Source organism: Lolium rigidum, chromosome 6 (genome assembly GCF_022539505.1).
Source record: "Lolium rigidum isolate FL_2022 chromosome 6, APGP_CSIRO_Lrig_0.1, whole genome shotgun sequence".
In the NCBI taxonomy this organism is placed as follows: domain Eukaryota; kingdom Viridiplantae; phylum Streptophyta; class Magnoliopsida; order Poales; family Poaceae; genus Lolium; species Lolium rigidum.
Genome location: NC_061513.1, coordinates 296981976 through 296998295, shown reverse-complemented (window position 1 = coordinate 296998295; position 16320 = coordinate 296981976). Strand labels below are relative to the sequence as shown.

The 16320-nt window shown below is 43.0% G+C and overlaps 3 protein-coding genes across 3 annotated transcripts in view; 1 reads left to right on the top strand and 2 right to left on the bottom strand.

The window, feature by feature from the left end:
- Window positions 1–3287: 3287 nt before the first annotated feature.
- On the bottom strand, window positions 3288–6152 carry LOC124659792 (LEAF RUST 10 DISEASE-RESISTANCE LOCUS RECEPTOR-LIKE PROTEIN KINASE-like 2.5). The gene is made up of 4 exons (XM_047197603.1): window positions 5470–6152; window positions 5064–5089; window positions 3695–4760; window positions 3288–3591 (listed from the first exon to the last, which is right to left on the bottom strand). Exons 1-4 carry the CDS (start codon window positions 6129–6131, stop codon window positions 3501–3503), a joined length of 1845 nt encoding a protein of 614 aa, XP_047053559.1. The 5' UTR covers window positions 6132–6152; the 3' UTR covers window positions 3288–3500.
- Window positions 6153–7624: 1472 nt separating this feature from the next.
- On the top strand, window positions 7625–9647 carry LOC124664421. The gene is made up of 3 exons (XM_047201947.1): window positions 7625–7726; window positions 8663–9039; window positions 9151–9647. Exons 1-3 carry the CDS (start codon window positions 7625–7627, stop codon window positions 9167–9169), a joined length of 498 nt encoding a protein of 165 aa, XP_047057903.1. The 3' UTR covers window positions 9170–9647.
- A 55-nt stretch (window positions 9648–9702) lies between these two features.
- Window positions 9703–16320, bottom strand: part of LOC124664420 (LEAF RUST 10 DISEASE-RESISTANCE LOCUS RECEPTOR-LIKE PROTEIN KINASE-like 2.4) — a 6903-nt gene continuing 285 nt past the window's right edge. The window contains exon 2 of the mRNA XM_047201946.1: window positions 9703–10546. Within this exon, the coding sequence (XP_047057902.1) occupies window positions 9703–10546 (844 nt within the window). The remainder of the gene's footprint in view (window positions 10547–16320) is intronic.

The following is a 16320-nucleotide window of genomic DNA, read 5'->3' as shown; positions in this document are numbered from 1 at the left end:
TATCAACGACTTGTATACTACAACATGCAGTGGTATGCTGGGTCACCGCAACCCCCTCCATTGCGCCCGCCGCCGCTCCACCCACACCACCAGCCCCAGACCCGACCCGGCGACAGCCGGAAGGGAAGAAGACAGGGACCCTAGACACAGACTTCCACACACGCGAAGGTGGACACCAAACGGGAGAGGACTACGCCCGCACCCCGGATCCAGCACGGGGAGAGCAAGCCTCGCCGGGGAGAGGGAGATCTACGGTGGTGGAGAACTACGGGATACCGTCGCCGTCAGGGGTACCAACGCGAGCCACTGGTGGACCAGTGCCGCAACCGAAGGGTAAGACTTGCGTCGAGAAGCGGCGTGTTAACTGACGGGTGGGTCGTGCAGTTTTTGGTGAACTAGTAGAACGCGCGTTGATCTTAACTAAAAAACAAAAGGGCATCTCAAAAAAAAGGGGGGAAAGGAAAGTGATTGGGATGTTAGAACAAACTGGGCCATGTGGTTGCTGCCTGTGTTTTGCGCCCCTATAGAGTTTGTTTGGGCTTGCAGGAACTTGGGCCCTCCAGAAGGCCCTATAGCCCGATCCTGCCGACGTTGTTCGCCGTGGATTCGTGTTACGCCGCCGCTGGCCCGCCGGTGACGCCCCTGATTCCCCTCTCCATCTCCGGCTGTGCTCGTCCCCGTGATGGCGCCGCTGCAGCCTCGCCGCGGCCGTCTCCTGCCACGGGGGAAAATGGCCGAGCAATCGCTAGCCTCCAGCCACGTGGAGCCGCTCGGAAGCGGCGGTGGCTACTGGCTAGGGCGGCGAGTGCGGGACCCCGGAAGTGATTGCTTCCCACGGTGTAGCAGAGGTCGGCGACAGCGAAGAGCAGGTTCAGAGGAGGACCAATTAGGTTTATGCCTGCAGCTTCCACGGTTATTTTTGCTCACCAGGAATTATACATATGCAACAAATGTTTAGATGGATATACACTTTGTGCATCCACATTCTGAAATTGCAGGGTATTGATTAGATCCTGAATCGCCTCCGGTGTTCGAGGGAATGTCTAGTAGCCTTCAAGCTCATGGTAGCAAATGCCTTTTACCGGTAGGAATCTGAAACAAAAAAATCATTGGAATGTTGGCGCCCATGAGAGAAAGAGGACCGCGAAGAGCATGTGCAGAAGAGGACCAAGTAAGTTTATGCATTCAGATTCCACGGTTATTTTGCCTCTGTTTTGCCCACTAGAAATTCTATATGCAAAAAATATTTTAGATGGATATACACTTTGTGCATCCAGATTCTGAAATTGTAGTCTTGATTAGAGCCTGAATCGCCTGCGGTGTCCAGAGGGAATTTCTAGTAGCCTTCAAGGTCTTGTAGTAATGGTAGCTGCGTGCCTCTATCATTAGCACCAATGCTTTTTACCGGTAGGAACTTGGAATACAAAAATCATCGGGCACCCAAGCTATTCCTTTTCTGGTAGGTAAGAGATACGGACGCTAAGATATGGTTGACTCTAGGGAGGTCATGCATACATGGAATATGTTGTATGATACAATGCCGAATTTCGCTGCGCTTGTTATATCAGAGAGTACTGTAGTACATGCCACCTTAAAGAGTTGGAAATCATTGTGTTTTTTTTTATTCATTATGAGCTCAAGGAGTTTGTAATCGCTGTTGGGTTTCTGAATTCACAAGTCTTATCCCCTCGGATCTGGTAGAAGTTGCACTTTGTACATCCATATTGTGAGCTGAACTTTGAAAATGTAAAATGTTCTATCTCAAATATTTGAGAAAAAATCAAATTTGAAAATGGTTCAAGTATAAAAATTGGTCAAATGCGAATAATTTTCAAGTATAAAAATTGTTCAAATTAAAAAATTGTTCAACTAAAAAAATTGTTTAAATATGATTTTTTTAAAATTCAAAATTGTTCAAATATAAAAATTGTTCGAATTCGAAAATTGTTTAAATTTAAAAGTTGTTCACATTTTAAAAATGTTCAAATTCGAAAAAATTAATATATAAAAAATAATAAATTTTTAAAATTTGTTCCAATTTAAAATTTGTTCCAATTGAAAATTGTTCCAATCTGAAAAATGTTTAAAATTTGAAAATATTTAAATTTCATAAAAAACTAAAATAATTTTTAAAAATTGGGTCTAAAACGAATCAGCTTTTAAAAAACATAAAAATAAAAATAGAACAGAAAAACAAAAAAAAAACAAAAAAAGGAGTTGGAATGTTGGGTTGGCCGAACAACTCACCTGGGGCTGTGCGGCGCCTGGTCTGCACCGACCAGGTCGGCGTACAGCACCCACCCCACCAGCATCACCGCGGCAGTCTCTTGCCACGATGGGAACCGCTTGCCTCCAGCCCGCCGAAACGCTCGGCGGCGGCGGCTAGGGCGGCGATTGCTGGACCTCGGAAGTGATATTTCCTATGGAGTGGCGCAAACACTTGTCGATTATCGCGGAGGTCGCCGGTGCCGCTGCTGTGCGCCCACGAGGGAAAAAACAGTGGTGTTAGCTTGGGTGGCCGCGAAGAGCATGTTCAGAGGACGACCAAGTAAGTTTGTGCCTTCAGCTTTCTTCGACGATTATTTCCCCCGCTGTGGGAGGTTTGCATATATGTAAAAATGTTTACATCGATATACAGTTTGCGCATCCAGCTTCTCAAATTGTATGATCATTGTTAACCTAAATGGCGTTTATTAAATACTGGGACAGATTTCTAGCAGTGTGAGCCTAGGTAGCAGCTGTCTTCGCGTGTCTTAAGAATCTGACGATATTTGCCTGCTGTAACATAGAACATCAAAACATGTCAAGTAAAATGAAATTAGAACATCAAAACATGTCAAACAAAAATAAACAAGAATATCAAAAATCATTGGAACACCCAAGCGATTTTTCTTCCTGCTCTTGATCTGTAACTTCAAACAAAATGCAGTACTCTCAAAGTAGCTTCATTTATAAACATGTATGGGTCACTATGTATGTGTGGCAAAGTGTTACTACTTGCCACCCACGTTAATGAGTGATTGTGCGACACATGTCAGAAATATGGCTGGTGTTTCATAAGTCGAAACACCACTTAGTAGCAGTCATTTCCCCCTTTTTAGTTTCCTCTTGAGCGGGTGTCATACTACTACTACTACTTCTGAACAGAACCTGATGTTAGTTTTTCATATCTAGTATGTGCAAGAGAATCGGCAATTGCAACTTTCCCTTCACTACTCCAATATGATGAACAACGGTTTGACATCATACCTCTTCTTCTCTGTACTTTCTGAATGACAAGTGGGAACTAATGATGTGGTAATCTTTATATGCTCCATCTGATGAAGTAATATTCTTCTAACTTGGACAAAAATGGAACTTTAATGTTCATTTATCCGTAGAGCCACCCTTAATCTAGTACGTATATACATGGACTAAGTTTTATGATACAAAGTTTAACTTCATTACATTTGTCTAATGTCTGAATATAGTACATGGAGCCAACCTCCTAAAAGATTCAACTATTGAAGGCTTTTTGAATTCACAAGGCTTATGTCTTCAGGAGTGGTAGAACTTGCACTTTGTACACTCATATTGTGAGCTGAATCTTCACTGGAACGAGACATAAAGATGTAGGTCAAGTTATTTGAAAATATCTTTGTAGAATAAAATACTAAAAAATAAAGGAACTTAGACATGTGCATAAATATCTTACAGTATTTCACAGAAGTTTTGCTTCGGTGGCATCTCCATTTCATCTAAGCTTCTCTCGAACATTTCTAGAACTTTGGTTATAGTAGGGCGATAAATAGGTAATATTTGTATGCACCACAAGCCAATCAAGGTCATCTTTCTTGCCATTTCTTCGATTTCACTTGTGACATCACATGCTTGTAATCCATCATCTTGCGCAAAGTGATTATAAATCCAGTCTGGAAAATATTGTTCGCTGGATTTTTCAGCCACTGAGTTCACATTTTTCCTGCCCCCAACCATCTCTAACAACATCATTCCATAACTATAAACATCTGACTTTGTTGAAACAACTCCGAACGTTCGAGAGTGAACTTCTGGAGCGATAAATCCAATTGTTCCTCTAGCACCATTCATTGAAAGCTTGCTCTCCTTTGTACGACACAATTTAGCTAGACCAAAATCGGCAATCTTTGGGCAGAAATTCTTGTCTAGAAGGATATTTTGAGGCTTGATATCGAAATGCACAATCCGTGTATTACAACTATGGTGCAAGTATTCTAGGCCACGAGCAATCCCAATTGCTATCGCATAGAGTCTCTCCCATCCTAAAATTTCTTTGGGGTTCTGGGAGTATATGTACTTATCCAATGAACCATTGGACATGTACTCGTATATAAGTGCTCGTTTTGATCCCTCCAAGCAAAACCCAAATAAGCTAACAACATTAATGTGAGAGGTCCTGCCAATGCTCATAACCTCATTCACAAACTCATCCCCATTTCCTTTGCAGTCATGCAAAAATTTCACAGCAACCAGATGACCATCATGTAGTCTTCCTTTGAAAACCACACCATAGCCACCTTTTCCAAGCTGATCATTGCGAGAAGATGTTATCTTCATTACCTCTGAGTACATGTATCTTTTTGGCACTAGGGATCCATAAGATACTATCATGGCCTCATAATTCCTTTCAGTGCTGCTCCTGGTCTTTTTGCAGAGGAGAAACCATAGTTGTTTGCCCTTTCTATGCCATATCAGGAAATAAATACATGGAAAGAGCAAGGCTGCAGCTGCTGATGTCAAAACTGAGATTGAAGAAGATGTTATTTCCTCTTACAAATGAGTAGGTAGTTTAAATTTCTCTTTCTGAAAGAATACAATATGGCAAAAGTGACAACAAGCTAAAGTTAATTTGTAGATATTTGCTCCAAAGTACGAGCCTTGTATTATGCACATACTGAGAGTTTACTTTATTTTAATTTATTTTTGAATCAAAACCCAGAGATTATAGACTATAATTTTAGAATACTACTATTATGCTAGAGATTTTCACTGATGATCAACTACCGAGCCTTAAATTGTTATCTACAAAAATTGTTGGTGCATACCTATTAGTATTATCTTCCTGCCAGTCCTCTTGCTACCTGGAATATTGCATCATATTTAGTTAAAAAGAAATACCGTGCAGTAGTCCAATATTGGTTGGTTTTTCAAAGAAAGAAACACGGACACCATATTTCAATGTTGAATATTTTCCAATAATAAATACAAAAAAAGAAGACACGTCGCAAGATAGTGAAGGCCTTGCATTTCATGTCTGTCTTTGTTTTGATTTAACAATTATGTCTCTTAAGTGCAGCGGCAGCACTTAGAGATAGTGCGCTGGTGGAGATGAGAAGGAGAGAAAGAAGATGACTGATTTCTTGAACTAAGAAGTACAAGTTGCCCACTGAAGATGTTCTTCTTGATCCATAAATAAATTTGTTGGAAAGAACAACAATTTGATGCATGAGCTTACCATTACCAGGCGGCTGTTGCCATGTCACGAGGAAGCCATCGTTGATGAGCTGCTCGTAGTTGCTCGCTTTCGCCGCGCTGGACGTGCCCAACACCGGCACAACGGTAGCGTTGCAGCCCTCGATAGAGTATCCGGCATAGTCACCCGTCTCATCGTAAAGCACTCCCCCACGGACAAAAATGTTCTTGTTTCCGCATCTCATCTCCACCAGCGAGCTATCTCTGCGTGCTGCTGCTGCACTTATGCAGTTATAGAAGACGAGGTTCTTGTTGTTGGCGTAAATCCTAAATGGGAGGCCTAATTTGATGGAGGTGTTCATGCTCCAGGCTGGGCAGCTGTCGGAGTCTTGCAATATATTCAGCTTGCCTTGATCAACCACATGCAACCGGCGTTCCTCATAGTCGATGTCGATAATTGCTATGCCGTAGGCCACAGGCACAGAGCTCCGTAGGATTGGAGTGTTGTTAACGCAAGCGGCTTCGAAGTATGGGGAACCACATGATCTTCCCGTCTCCATGTCAAGGAGCCAGAATGGGTAGGAGATGGTAAGGTTGCCGCAGCTCTTTGCCGAGCAGCCTTCCGCTTGCTCGTTGGCCGCCGCGATGGTCAGCATCAGCGGTAGCCACCATGCCCAGAAGAATCGGCAGCTTGGAGCCATGGCAGCACGGGATTTGGAATTTGTTACTGGTGACGGGGGTGCTGGGTCCTGGCCGCCTGTGGAGATAGAAGTATGAGAGAATACTTTGATTGTGGTTGTCTTTGTCCAAACGTCCCAACGAGCGGAGACTAAAGGACTAGCTTAGGAAAGATTTTTCAAGAGAATGCACAGTTCCGCAGAACCCAGTGGACCATTCCACCCAGAGAATAGTCAAAGTAGTGACAAAATCAAGTCTCACTTCATCCAATCATTTGTGCCCCAATTATTTTTAGACCAATTATTTGCACTCATCATATGGACTTCTGGACCATCTGTGCCCGACAACTTCTTTTGGGGTGATTTTTCCAATTTCCTTGAGGAAAAAATCCTTCGAAACTATCCATGCCTATAAAATATGGTTCTGATTTTCAGTTCCGGAAATATATTATTTAGACCAAGAGTGTTTCTTCTGTTGATTTAGCTGGTTACACTCATGTTGTATATATAGCACATCGGAAAAAATCCCACACCGAGCAAGAACAGCACATTTTGCATATAATTGAGCAACATAGTTTGCTGTTCTTCGAGCAAACACAAACTTACACGAAGAAAAAACAGTGGATGTATCTTTGATTTCAGGTAAAATGATGATCAGCCCTATTCTTCAAGCGGTTAGCCACAACTAATTGTGTGGAAAGAGATGTTAAACGGATTCAAATTAATAGACTGCTTGAGCAATGATTTTTCTGAATTAAATACAGTAATAAGTAGTTCATCAACAACTATCAACTGGGTGTGCCCTTTTGATTGCAGCACCATGGTACCTCTAGCATTTGAAATTCATTTACACAATAAATTGGTAAAGTTATGCATGGAGTGATGTTTTGGATCTTGAATGCATATGCTTCCTTTATGTTAAAACCACTTACATTTGAAATCTAAAAGAAAAAACAAAAGATTCGCATGTACATCTTCACATGTCACGTGTGTACAAAGTGTTCAATGAAATCTCTCAAAAAAAAGTATTCAATGAAAAATGGACTTGTTGTTTGGGCTGTGTAGAAACGACAAAATTTAATATTTAAAATAAGGTTTTGTGTGAAACATGTTTTATATTTTTTTATAGACCATAAAAATATCGGTTTTCCACGAAAATGTACGAACTCATATAGGTTGTCGAGATGTACATGCGAATTTGTTTTGTTGATTTTTTTTTTTAAAATAGAAATATGTTTTTTAGGTTGACGGAACATATGCATCCATTTACAGAATTGAATTTCAAACACGAGTACCCGTAATTACTCATAGTTGAGTTATTACAGGTGGAGAATTTGTTTATTATTACTTCAGTATTTCAAACCAAAGAGAAGATAGGAGAAGGAGAGAAAAAGGACGGCTCCTAAGAGCATCTCTAGAAAATACCCTTAAACCAAGAGCATCTCTAGAATTATCTGTTGTGTTCCCTGGCTGCTCAGCATTTTGATGGTGCGAGCGAGTCGTCGTGATACAGGGTGATGGGGATGTCTGGCTACTGGCGGGGCTATTCAAGCAGTGTGGATGGGTGGTTTGTGTCACCACCAGGAGCAGAAGAGGCAGCATCTCAGAACCATCACAACGTAAGATTTGGAATTTGTTGCAGCCGTGATCATGTGGTGTGGGGAGATAGAAGAGAGAATGCCGCGCCTAGTGGGCAGAGTGCTGGGCTATCTTGGTCCACACGTCCTGGAGACGGTCTTCATACTTTTCAAGAGTGTTAGCAGAATCCAGTGGAGAAGTCTTGACCCGATGGCGTGCGCTTGGATGTGATTGCCACCAGTGGACTTTCGATTGACTTAGTGTGGACACCATGATACGTAAAGTTGCAAAAATAATTTGCAAAATGTCGCGGTGGCCCAGTTTGTCTCCTACAAGATTTTAGTGTGGCGTTATATACGATTACGTTATCTTTGTATTTGTTTTTTCCTGTGTCAAGATAGAGCTTTATTGATTGCTGAACAATATTATTTATACAATCTCTATGTGGAGAAGAATCATGCCTATGTTAAACATGATCCGGCCTGCAGCACTCTTTCAAAACATATCCTACTAGCTACCAGGTGTGAGCCTCGAGCTTATATTCCAAAGTGGCCTCCACCGCCTGGACCTGGTTATGGTGAATTTTTATGCAGCTCTGAACTTGGGGTCTCCGGAGAATTGGAGCTGGAGCTATGGTGCGTGATGAGCATGGCATATTTCTATTGGGTTGATGTCCTTCCTTGACAATGTTTGTTACTTTGAACCTGCTGTGGGTTTGCACTGATGTCTGCCGTGGACGGAAGTTCAGATAGAATCATCCAGGTTTAGGACAGTCTGAACCTGGTCTACAAGATCAATTCATCCTCGTATGATAGAGCGACTACTGCGAGGTGCCTGTACCAAACATTATCCATGGTGAATTAGTAGAACCCGCGTTGATCTCTTAATTAAAAAACAAAAGGGCATCTCAAAAAGAAACAAAAGGGGAAAAGGAAAGTGATTGGGATGTTTCCTATAGAGTTTGTTTGGCCTTGCAGGGACTCGGGCCCTCCAGAAGGCCCTATAGCCCGAGCCTGCCGACGTTGTTCGCCGTGGATTTGTGTTTCGCCGCCGCTGGCCCGCCGGTGACGACCCTAATTCCCCGCTCCATCTCCGGCCGGCTCGTCCACCTGCTGGCTCGCCGCGGCCGTCTCTCGCCACGGGGCAAATCGCCGAGCAATCAGTACCCTCCAGCCCCGCGGAGCCGCTCGGAAGCGGTGGTGGCTAGCGGCGAGTACGGGACCCCGGAAGTGATTGCTTCCCACGGTGTAGCGGAGGTCGGCGACGCGGGCACGCGGCCGCGGGCGCCCATGAGGGAAAGAGGCGGTGTTGTTATCTTCGGCGGCCGCGAAGAGCAGGCCCAGAGGAGGACCAAGTAAGTTTATGCCTTCAGCTTCCACGGTTATTTTTGCTCACCAGGAATTATACATATGCAAAACTGTTTAGATGGATATACACTTTGTGCATCCACATTCTGAAATTGCAGGGTATTGATTAGATCCTGAATCGCCTCCGGTGTTCGAGGAAATTTCTACTAGCCTTCAAGCTCATGGTAGCAATGGTAGCTGCCTGCCTCAGGCCTTAGTACCAATGCCTTTTACCGGTAGGAATCTGAAACACAAAAATCATCGGACACCCAAGCTATTCCTTTTCTGGTAGGTGACATATGGACGCTAGGATGTGGTTGATTCTACGGAGGTCATGCATACATTGAATATGTTCTACGATACAATGCCGAATTTCGTTGTGCTTGTTATATCTGAAAGTACTGTAGTACATGCCACCTTAGCGAGTTGCAAATCATTGTATGCATTTTTGGATTCACAAGGGATTATGAGCTCGAAGAGTTTTTAATCGCTGTTGGATTTTTCGAATCCACAAGGCTTATCTCCTCAGATCTGGTAGAAGTTGCACTTTGTACATCCATATTGTGAGCAGAACTTTCACTGGGATGAGAGATAAGCGCATAGGTCAAATTATTGCAAAATACTAATAAATTTGCGGAAAAATAAAGAGACAAAAATGTGCGAGAAATGTCTTACAGTAGTTCACAGAAGCTCTGCTTCGGTGGCATTTCCAGATCATCTACGCGTCTCTCAAACATTTCTAGAACTTTTGTTATAGTGGGGCGATACAAAGGTATTACTTGTATGCACCACAAGCCAATTACGATCATCTTTCTCGCGATTTCCTCAGTTTCGCCCGTGATTTCACATGCTTGGAGTCCATCATCTTGGGCAAAGTGGTCGTAAATCCAATCCGGAAAATACTTTTCGCTGGATTTTTCAACAATTGATTTTACGTTTCTTCTGCCTCCAACCATTTCCAGCAGCATCATTCCATAACTATAAACATCTGACTTTGTTGAAACCACTCCAAAGGTTCGATAGTGAACTTCCGGGGCGATGAATCCAATTGTTCCTCTAGCACCAGTCATTGAAAGCTTGCTGTCCTTTGTATGAGACAGTTTAGCTAGACCAAAGTCAGCGATCTTTGGGCTAAATTCCTTGTCTAGAAGGATATTTTGAGGCTTGATATCGAAATGAACAATCCGTATATTACAGCTATGGTGCAAGTATTCTAGGCCACGAGCAATCCCAATTGCTATCTCATAGAGCTTCTGCCATCCTAAAATTTCTTTAGGGTTCTCTGAGTAAATGTACTTATCCAAGGAACCGTTGGGCATGTACTCGTATATAAGCGCTCGTTTTGATCCCTCCAAACAAAATCCATGTAAGCTAACAACATTAACATGAGAGGTCCTACCAATGCTCATTACCTCATTCACAAATTCGTCCCCATTTCCTATGCAGTCATGCAAGAATTTCACAGCTACCTGACGACCATCATGCAGTCTTCCTTTGAAAACCACACCATAACCACTGTAGGATAACGTTGCATAGAAAACAAAAATTTTCCTACCGCGAACACGCAATCCAAGCCAAGATGCAATCTAGAAGACGGTAGCAACGAGGGGGTATCGAGTCTCACCCTTGAAGAGATTCCAAAGCCTACAAGATGAGGCTCTTGTTGCTGCGGTAGACGTTCACTTGCCGCTTGCAAAAGCGCGTAGAAGATCTTGATCACGATCGGTTCCGGCGCCACGAACGGGTAGCACCTCCGTACTCGGTCACACGTTCGGTTGTTGATGAAGACGACGTCCACCTCCCCGTTCCAGCCGGGCAGCGGAAGTAGTAGCTCCTCTTGAATCCGACAAAGACGACGGCGTGGTGTCGGTGGCGGTGTAGAAGTCCGGCGGAGCTTCGCTAAGCTATGCGGGCAATATGGAGTGGAGGAGCAAAGCTAGGGTTTGGGAGGGGGTGGCCGGCCACTCAAGGGGGGCGGCCAGCTTATGGTCTTGGGGTTGGCCGGCCCCCTCCCTTGGCCCCTCATTATATAGGTGGATCCCAAGTGTTGGTGTCCAAGTCTTCGAATAAGACCCGAAACCAAAACCTTCCATAGGAGGGGGCAAACCTAGCCCAACTAGGACTCCCACCCAAAGGTGGGATTCCCACCTCCCATGTGGGGGGTGGCCGGCCCCCTATGGTGGAGTCTACTTGGGACTCCACCCCATCTAGGGCTGGCCGGCCATGGAGGTGGAGTCCCTTGTGGACTCCACCTTCCTTGGTGGTTTCTTCCGGACTTTTCTAGAACCTTCTAGAACCTTCCACGACATTTTATTTCACATAAAATGACATCCTATATATGAATCTTATTCTCCGGACCATTCCGGAACTCCTCGTGATGTCCGGGATCTCATCCGGGACTCCGAACAAATATTCGAACTCCATTCCATAATTCAAGTACTACCATTTCAACATCCAACTTTAAGTGTGTCACCCTACGGTTCGAGAACTATGCGGACATGGTTGAGTACTCACTCCGACCAATAACCAATAGCGGGATCCGGAGATCCATAATGGCTCCCACATATTCAACGATGACTTTAGTGATCGAATGAACCATTCACATATATTACCAATTCCCTTTGTCTCGCGATATTTTACTTGTCCGAGGTTTGATCTTCGGTATCACTCTATACCTTGTTCAACCTCGTCTCCTGACAAGTACTTCTTTACTCGTACCGTGGTATGTGGTCTCTTATGAACTCATTCATATGCTTGCAAGACATTAGACGACATTCCACCGAGAGGGCCCAGAGTATATCTATCCGTCATCGGGATGGACAAATCCCACTGTTGATCCATATGCCTCAACTCATACTTTCCGGATACTTAATCCCACCTTTATAGCCACCCATTTACGCAAGGGTGTTTGGTGTAATCAAAGTACCTTTCCGGTATAAGTGATTTATATGATCTCATGGTCATAAGGACTAGGTAACTATGTATCGAAAGCTTATAGCAAATAACTTAATGACGAGATCTTATGCTACGCTTAATTGGGTGTGTCCATTACATCATTCATATAATGATATAACCTTGTTATTAATAACATCCAATGTTCATGATTATGAAACTAATCATCCATTAATCAACAAGCTAGTTTAAGAGGCATACTAGGGACTTCTTGTTGTCTACATATCACACATGTACTAATGTTTCGGTTAATACAATTCTAGCATGATATATAAACATTTATCATAAACATAAAGATATAAATAATAACCACTTTTATTATTGCCTCTAGGGCATATCTCCTTCAGTCTCCCACTTGCACTAGAGTCAATAATCTAGATTACATTGTAATATACCTAACACCCATGGCATTCTGGTGTTTGGTCATGCTTTGCCCTAGGGAGAGCTTTAGTCAACGGATCTGCTACATTCAGATCGGTGTGTACTTTGCAAATCTTTACTTCTCCATCTTCGATGTACTCGCGAATCGAGTGGTAACGCAGCTTGATATGCTTCAGCCTCTTGTGTGACCTTGGCTCTTGTGCATTGGCGATGGCACCCATGTTATCACAAGAAATGATTAATGGGTCCAATGCACTAGGAACCACACCGAGCTCTACAATGAACCTCTTCATCCATACCGCTTCGATGAAGCCTCCGAAGCCGCTATGTACTCCGATTCCGTTGAAGACTTCGCCACCGTGCACCGCTTCGAGCTTGCCCAGCTCATCTGCAAGCACCATTCAATATAAACACGTAACCAGATTGTGACTTAGAGTCATCAGGATCAGTGTTCCAACTTGCATCGGTGTAACTTGTTACAACGAGCTCTTGGTCACCTCCATAACAAAGAAACATATCCTTAGTTCTTTTCAAGTACTTCAGGATATTCTTGACCGCTGTCCAAGTTGTTCCATTCCTGGATCACTTTGATATCTCGCTAGTCAAACTAACAAGCATGCGCTATATCCGGTCTTGTACATAGCATGTCATACATAATAGAGCCTATCTGCCGAAGCATAGGGGATTTGATTCATCCTTTCTCTTTCTTTCGCCGTAGCCGGTCCTTGAGTCTTACTCAAGACTTTGCCTCGGCAACATAGGTAAAAACCCTTTCTTACTTTCGTCCATTCTAAACTTCTTTAGAATCTTGTCCAGTGTATGTACTCGTGATAGCCCTATTAGGCGTCTTGATCTATCTCTATAAATCTTGATGCCTAATATATATGATGCTTCACCAAGGTCTTTCATTGAAAAACTGTTATTCAAATAACCTTTTACACTCGCTTAATAGTTCTATATCATTCCCGATCAATAATATGTCATCTACATATAATATCGGGAATGCTACGGAGCTCCCACTCACTTTCTTTTAAATACAGGCCTCTCCATGACATTGTATAAACCCGAAGTCTTTGATCACCTTATCAAAGCGTCGGTTCCAACTTCTCGATGCTTGCTTCAGTCCATAGATTGAACGCTGAAGTTTGCATACTTTGTCAGCATTTTTAGGATCAACAAAACCTTTGGGTTGTACCATATACAACTCTTCCTCAATGTCTCCATTAAGGAACGCCGTTTTGACATCCATCTGCCAAATCTCATAATCGAAAAATGCAGCTATTGCTAACAAAATCCTCACAGATTTTAGCTTCGCTACGGGTGAGAAAGTCTCATCGTAGTCAATTCCTTGAATTTGTCTGAAACCCTTTGCGACAAGTCGAGCTTTATAGACAAGTAATATTACCATCAAGCATATGTTTTTCTCTTGAAGATCCATTTATTCTCGACAGCCTTTCGGCTATCGTGTAAATCTACCAAAGTCCATACTTTGTTATCATACATGGATCCCATTTCGGATTTCATGGCCTCTTGCCATTTGTTGGAATCTGGGCTCATCATCGCTTCTTCATACGTCGCAGTGGTCCTCATCATTGTTATCCACAATCATGACATTTAGACAAGGATCATACCAATCAGAGTGGCACGTTCCCTTGTCGATCCGCGAGGTTCGTAGTTTCCTCGTTCGAAGTTTCATGATCATTATCATTAGCTTCCTCTCGTTGCCGGTGTAGGCGGTACATGTACATCTTCCGGCATCGCGCTACTCGATCAACGAGTATAGATTCATTAATCTCATCGAGTTCTACTTTTCTTCCAAGTCACTTCTTTAGTGAGAAATTCTTTCTCAAGAAAGGTTCCGTTCTTAGCAACAAAGATTTTGCCTTCGGATCCGTGATAGAAAGTGTACCCTATAGTTTCCTTAGGGTATCCTATGAAGACGCATTTCTCCGCTTTGGGTTCTAGCTTGTCCGGTTGTAACTTTTTTACATAGGCTTCGCAACCCCAAACTTTAAGGAACGACAGACTTAGGTTTCTTATTAAACCATAATTCATACGGTGTCGTTTCTACGGATTTTGATGGTGCTCTATTTAAAGTGAATGCGGCTGTCTCTAATGCATAACTCCAAAATGATAACGGCAAATCAGTAAGAGACATCATAGAACGAACCATATCTAAGAGAGTTCGATTACGACGTTCGGACACACCATTTCGTTGTGGTGTTCCCGGCGGTGTCAATTGTGAAAGTATTCCGCATTTCTTTAAATGCATGCCAAACTCATAACTTAGATATTCACCTCCGCGATCAGATCGTAGAAATTTAATCTTCTTGTTACGTTGATTTTCTACTTCACTTTGGAATTCCTTAAACTTCTCAAAAGTTTCGGATTTATGTTTCATGAAATAGATATACCCATATCTACTCAGATCATCCGTGAAGGTTAGAACATAACGATAACCACCGCGCGATGCTACACTCATTGGTCCGCACACATCGGTATGTATGATTTCCAATAAGTCAGTAGCTCGCTCCATCATACCGTAAAATGGAGTCTTAGTCATTTTTCCCATTAGACATGCTTCGCATCTATCAAGTGACTCAAAGTCAAGTGATTCAAGTAATCCATCAGTATGGAGTTTCTTCATGCGTTTCACTCCAATATGACCAAGACGACAGTGCCACATATAAGTAGAATTATCATTCAATTTAATTCGCTTAGCATCAATGTTATGTATATGCGTATCACTACTATCAAGATCTAAAATAAATAAGCCATTCTTTTGTGGTGCTCGACCATAAAAGATATTATTCATAAAAATAGAACAACCATTATTCTCAGACTTGAATGAATAACCGTCTTGCATTAAACAAGATCCAGATATAATGTTCATGCTCAACGCAGTTACATAATAACAATTATTTAGGCTTAAAACTAATCCCGAAGGTAGATGTAGAGGAAGTGTGCCGACCGCGATCACATTGACCTTGGATCCGTTTCCAACGCGCATCGTCACTTCATCTTTCAGCAGCTTGTCGTTTATTCTTTAGTTCCCGTTTCGAGTTACAAATATGAGCAACCGAACCAAGTATCAAATACCCAGGTACTAGAACGAGAACTAGTGAGATAAACATCTATAACATGTATATCAGATATACCTTCTTTCTTCTTCTTGACAAGGCCGCTCTTCGGATCTGCCAAATACTTGGAGCAATTACGCTTCCAGGTGTCCCTTCTCCTTGCGCAATAGCACTCAAGCATCGGGCTTAGGGCCGTTCTTAGGTTTCATAGGAGGCGTGGCAGCTTTCTTGCCACCCTTCTTGAATTTTCCCTTAGACTTGCCCTCGTTTCTTGAAACTGGTGGTCTTGTTGACCATCAACACTTGGTGCTCTTTCTTGATCTCAATCTCAGCAGCTTTTAGCATGCCAAAGAGTTCAGGTAACTCCTTGTTCATGTTCTCGCATATTGTAGTTCATCACAAAGTTCTTATAACTTGGTGGCAAGTGATTGAAGGACACGATTAATCCCCGATCCGTTAGGAATCACTATTCCCAAGTCACTGAGTTTCTTCGCATGCCCGGTCATGGCGAGCATGTGCTCACTAATGGAGCTGCCTTCTTCCATCATACAGCTCGAAGAAATGTTTCGATGCTTCATAGCATTCCACGGCCGCATGAGTCTCAAAAATAGCTTTCAGCTCATTCATCAACTCATGAGGATCGTGGTGCTCAAAACGTTTTTGAAGATCGGATTCCGGATCGCACAGATGGCACACCGAACTTGAGAGTACCGAGTTTTCCGAGTCTCGTAAACAGCTTTTACTTCATCGGTTTCGGTTTCGCAGGAGGGTCACCTAGCGGTGCATCAAGCACATATTGCAGATTTCCGCCGAGAGGAAGATCCTCACATGACGGAACCGGCCGGTGAAGTTGCTACCGTTGCTCTTAAGCTTTTC

What these genes read in the sequence shown, in the direction of transcription:
- LOC124659792 (XM_047197603.1), bottom strand. Translation starts at nt 6,131, where the DNA reads ATGGCTCCAAGCTGCCGATTCTTCTGGGCATGGTGGCTACCGCTGATG. An exon ending in CAGCCGCCTGGTAATGGTAA is followed by an intron (nt 5,090 to 5,469) that starts GCTCATGCATCA and finishes AGGTAGCAAGAG; the next exon opens with GACTGGCAGGAAGATAATAC. An exon ending in CAGGAAGATAATACTAATAG is followed by an intron (nt 4,761 to 5,063) that starts GTATGCACCAAC and finishes CTTCAATCTCAG; the next exon opens with TTTTGACATCAGCAGCTGCA.
- LOC124664421 (XM_047201947.1), top strand. Translation starts at nt 7,625, where the DNA reads ATGGGGATGTCTGGCTACTGGCGGGGCTATTCAAGCAGTGTGGATGGG. An exon ending in CATCTCAGAACCATCACAAC is followed by an intron (nt 7,727 to 8,662) that starts GTAAGATTTGGA and finishes TTGGCCTTGCAG; the next exon opens with GGACTCGGGCCCTCCAGAAG.